The following is a 4,547-nucleotide window of genomic DNA, read 5'->3' on the forward strand; positions in this document are numbered from 1 at the left end:
ATGGCTCGCACAAAGCAAACATCCCGCCGCAGGCCACAACATCTTGGCAAGGTACTCCAACCTCACTTCCAACCTCACTTTCAACCTGTTCGCGCACAGCATCGTGCGATGGTGGCAGCAAAACCTGGGGCAGAATCTGGGGCAAAACCTGGGGCAGAATCTGGGGCAGAATCTGGGGCAAAATCTGGGGCAGAATCTGGGGCAAAATCTGGGGCAGAATCTGGTGCAAAATCTGGGGCAAGACATGTCGCCATCAGTAGGGCACTTCCTCAACCCATCCGTGCTTTCCGCATTCCTGTCTCTAAGGCTGAGCTGCCTATGGCCCAATGGGACGCACGCGCGCCGCACAGGATCCACTATGGCGTTCCGGAACTGATTAACTATGGTGCAAGGGATTCCAGTCAGCTTGCGTGTTTGCGGGTTCCTGCTGTAAAGGACGGGAAGCTTATCGGCTATGTGCCACTCCCGAGCAGATATTTGTCATCATGGCTTTATCTTTGTTACTGTGTAGAGCACTGGCTCGCCATATGGAAATGTTGGGATGGTGAGTCGAAGAAGAAGCAGAGGAAGACGAAGAAGACAAATATAAAAATACAACGAAAAAGGACAGATCTGATTAACACCTCTCGCAAGAATGCTGGTGCACGTTTCCTTCAAGCTATGGTTGCCAGGAGAATGGTGTTGGAGGAGTGTATTGCAAACGGCGTGAATGATGACCGGATTGAATCACTCGACGAGTTCCTCATTCGCAACTATCGAGATTGGCTATTCCTTGAGTTCGATGAGTTGCCTGACGACGCCCACAAATATTTAGAAGCGGATCCGTTGTATGCGAGGAACAAGAAGCTGTTCGGTAGGCGTTCCCGATGCGCACGTGTGCATACGCACTAACTTGTGATAATCTCAGAAACGGGCTGGGACGTAAAGGAGGATAACATCTCATTGAGCATTAGTCAGGCGGGCGACGCATGGATGCTAGGGGGGCTTGACCTGACAGAGATGTTCAAGAAAGAGATGAATTTAGCCCTCAAGGAGCTTACCAAGGGAGGGGAGATGGTCGACATCACACATGATCAAAACGCGGAATTGCCAGACAAGTGGCATGAGTCCCATGAGCCTCCAATCCGATTTATGAGCGAACGAAAGGAGGAGTTTATACGCAATGGTCTGCAGTAGATTAATTCTGGTTTCTGCCTGAACTAACCTGTCTTGTGTTGTCTTGCAGGATTCACGCTCGATGAACCCTTGGTCTTTTTGTACTATTGCTTACAGGACGATGAGGAGATCGAACGTGAAAGCTTCCTCAGAGAAATTATGGACATGCTGCCCAACGATGAGACGCGACAACAGTGGTCGTTGCGCGTCGACAAGCTGTTTGATGGCGAGATGAAATGGGACGACTTCAGTAATCTAGTGGGCGATGAGTTAGATTTGGAGCTCGCTCAGCGGGTGAACAGCATGGGTCCAGGTACGTGCATTCATGACGTGGGACTACATACCATACCTTGATTCAGATGGTTTAGAGTCTGATAACCCGTTTCTAAAAATGGATGCAAGAATTGCGGTGCGAGCTTACCTGCGCAACTTGCAAAACAACCCCAATAACGCTGCCGACATATTTCGTAAAAGTATCAGTCGATTTTCTGATCCAGATGCGAAGGATAGCAAGCTGTGGGGTTGGGTTATGAAGAAGGTCAAAGCCAACACGGTGATCACAACGCTGCAGTCAGCGCATAGTCATCGTTTGAAATGGTTGAATAGTCGCAAAGGTAAGGTTCTTGCTTGCTCCATGTACCCACCTCACATTTGATTCATTGAAGGTAAAAGGAGTGTCACGCTGCCGAACGCCACCGGCAAGACAAATCATGTACAACAACACTCCAGCGCTTCTGTGTCTGATACTCGACCGACGCCTCCTGCTGACGTTATGTCATCCGACATGAATGTAGATCAGGCAGAGGAAACATCAAGGGGACATAGTTTTGATACAGAGAACAACATTGTTCTGGACAGGGGACAACATTCTGGAGTCCAGAGTCAGGGGGATCCGCTCACTACATCAACCACCCCTCCTAACCATACTCCTGATGCCATGGTTGAATATCAGGATGATTCACCTTCCACTCCAGCACAAGAAGATGACCAGTTGACTGGAGACGATGACATCGCCCCAGAATCGCTCTTCTCCTTAGTGGCTATGCAGCAAGCCATTAATGCCTTCAGTTGCGACGGCATTTCTTTCAATGAGTTGCGTAACATATTGTTAACCGATACTCCACTCATCCATGTAAACACGATACACGAAGCCCTGCAAACACTCAGTCCTGAGCGTGCGGACAAGAAGACGCTTCAGACGTTGCTCAAGACCTTGTTAGGAGAAGAGGCTTTGGCAAAAGGAGCTGTCGACAGAGCCTCCATGAACTGATTATCACATGCCTATGATTTACCCATTGTTGCGTGTTTGTAGCATCATACGAGCATCATCGTCTCTGATTCAATGAACCCCAGTTTTTTTTGTAGTGACTAAAAAAACAGACCTAATGTTCATTCCTCACATTGTACATGTATATGATCATTCTTTGGAGCGCTACTTTTGATGGATACAAGCAATGCAGTGCTCTCACACGCACAGACTGCACAGACTATTGGGCTTACTAGTTGCTATGTTTAGCTAGAAGTTGTAAAGTGAATCACAAATAACCGGGAGCCGTTATTTGTGAGGTATGCTCGACGTGAGATATGAGTATGTCTGTGGTCACTCCATCGAGTGGTGAAGACTGAAGACTAGATACGAGGTTCACCAGTTAGGGGAGGGGCTTCGGTTGGTGTTCGGCTTTGGCCGAGAGCCAAGAAGAAGAGAGTCTGATGTCTCCGAAAGACGAGAAAAGATCGAAACGATAAGAAACTTTGATGTTATGATCAGTGCCGCGAGTCACGTGACACGTCAATGCTCGATGCAACTGATGCGAAGGCAAAGCGAGAGCAATGAATTGTTTCGATCAGAGAAAGCTGAAAAGGAGACAGCCAGACGTCAAATAAGCACAAAACCGAAGTCCTCGAGTGTGAGGTATTTGAGAGGGTTTTCAGAGCACGACACTACCCATAACGAGCACGGCTCACAAACAGTCGTGCCTGGAAAACACGACTCCCCAACTAGCAGACTTGCGAGTGAATGACGGGAAGAGCGAATTTGGAAGCGGTAGGACCAGCGTTGATGGTAGGAATTCCGGGTTCACGCTTGCTGAATGGCACAGTTGATTGACGAGTGAAAGGCCATTGGGTAGAAGGTATGGAATTTGGTGAATCCTTGTGATGTCGCGAGCATCCCCGACGTTCTAGAATGAATTGGGTATGAGCACAAAGTCAAATGGAATCATCACCGAGCGCGGGTGAGCACATTCTGAGGTTTTATATTTTGGGCAAGGATGGTAGTAGTGCGAAAGGCCCTTGGCCAAACGCGGCCAATGCTACTCAATGTGATCAGTATATTACGAGCAAAAACCATCTCCTGACTATTGAATGTCCGAACGAGGTCACAGTGTCCTGCGATTGACAAGGCCGGTAGTGCAGAGATATTAAATCTAAAATAAACTCTAATGACATAGAGATGTTAAGGTTGACGCAAGAGTTGAATGAACAAATCGAATCACTGCACTGTACCGCTCTAACTCGTGTCGAGTTAGTATTGTGAAGGTACACAGTTAATTCAAGGGTTGACGGCACTCGGGGATACGAACGTTGTATCCGGACTCATGCACAACCATCTACAGTCCTACCTTGGAGTTCCCGGAAATGAAGTACTACACACGAGTACTGTACGCTTGGCGGAGTGCTCGGTCCAGCTCAACCAACTAGAACATGTCACCGACCCCGACATGTGGCAGACAAAGCTGGAATGTAGAATAGACCTCAGGGTGGGCACTGGAGTAAATTGAAACTCAGCCATCTGTAAACGGAAACTTGAAATTTGTTTACAAGCAACTTCGACATCAACAACAAACCTGAAAACAACATCGAAGGTGTTCTTGAAAACAACTTTGATCGAACATATATCTTGTGAAGGTTTTCTGATGAGGGCTAGTGGGGTCAGTCTTGTTTCTGGTTGCTATCACTTTCATACTTATGCATGGACCTTGCAGTATGACGACGTTATCGGCAAGATCCATTTGCAGATACTCATCGACATGGGTCGCAATCAGCTGGCTGTCATATGTGGCTACAAGGACTGGAAAGAGTGGAGAGAGTCGAAGGAGGTATCAACTTCAGGAGATAAGAGAGACATGCACGCTGCGATGATAGCTGAAGCAAAGGCGATTCTTCAAAAGCAGGATTCCAACGTCTCAGAATCTTGGAAGGTTGTTGGACAGCAGCACCTGGCTCTCAGATATATCATTAATGGCCGCCGCATGAGGGCCCGTGAAGAGGTTGTAGAGTACACTGCAACAAGGGAGGCTATCCGGATAGCTGTTTCGGACATGGCCTATTCAGAAATCACCAGAAACATGGGGGTCATATTTGACGCAGTTTTTGACGAATACGACGAATAG

General features: G+C 47.8%; 1 protein-coding gene across 1 annotated transcript; it reads left to right on the plus strand.

Moving 5' to 3' along the window:
- Positions 1-4,547, plus strand: EDB93DRAFT_1257025 (uncharacterized protein; the record flags this gene model as incomplete). The annotated part of the gene is made up of 6 exons (XM_041454043.1): positions 1-853; positions 908-1,165; positions 1,226-1,468; positions 1,524-1,769; positions 1,821-2,401; positions 4,140-4,547. The coding sequence occupies 6 exons, from the start codon at positions 1-3 to the stop codon at positions 4,545-4,547; spliced, it is 2,589 nt and encodes an 862-aa protein (XP_041301011.1).

The sequence above is a fragment of the Suillus bovinus genome (assembly GCF_016758785.1).
Source record: "Suillus bovinus strain UH-Sbo-P2 chromosome Unknown EDB93scaffold_150, whole genome shotgun sequence".
NCBI lineage: Eukaryota > Fungi > Basidiomycota > Agaricomycetes > Boletales > Suillaceae > Suillus > Suillus bovinus.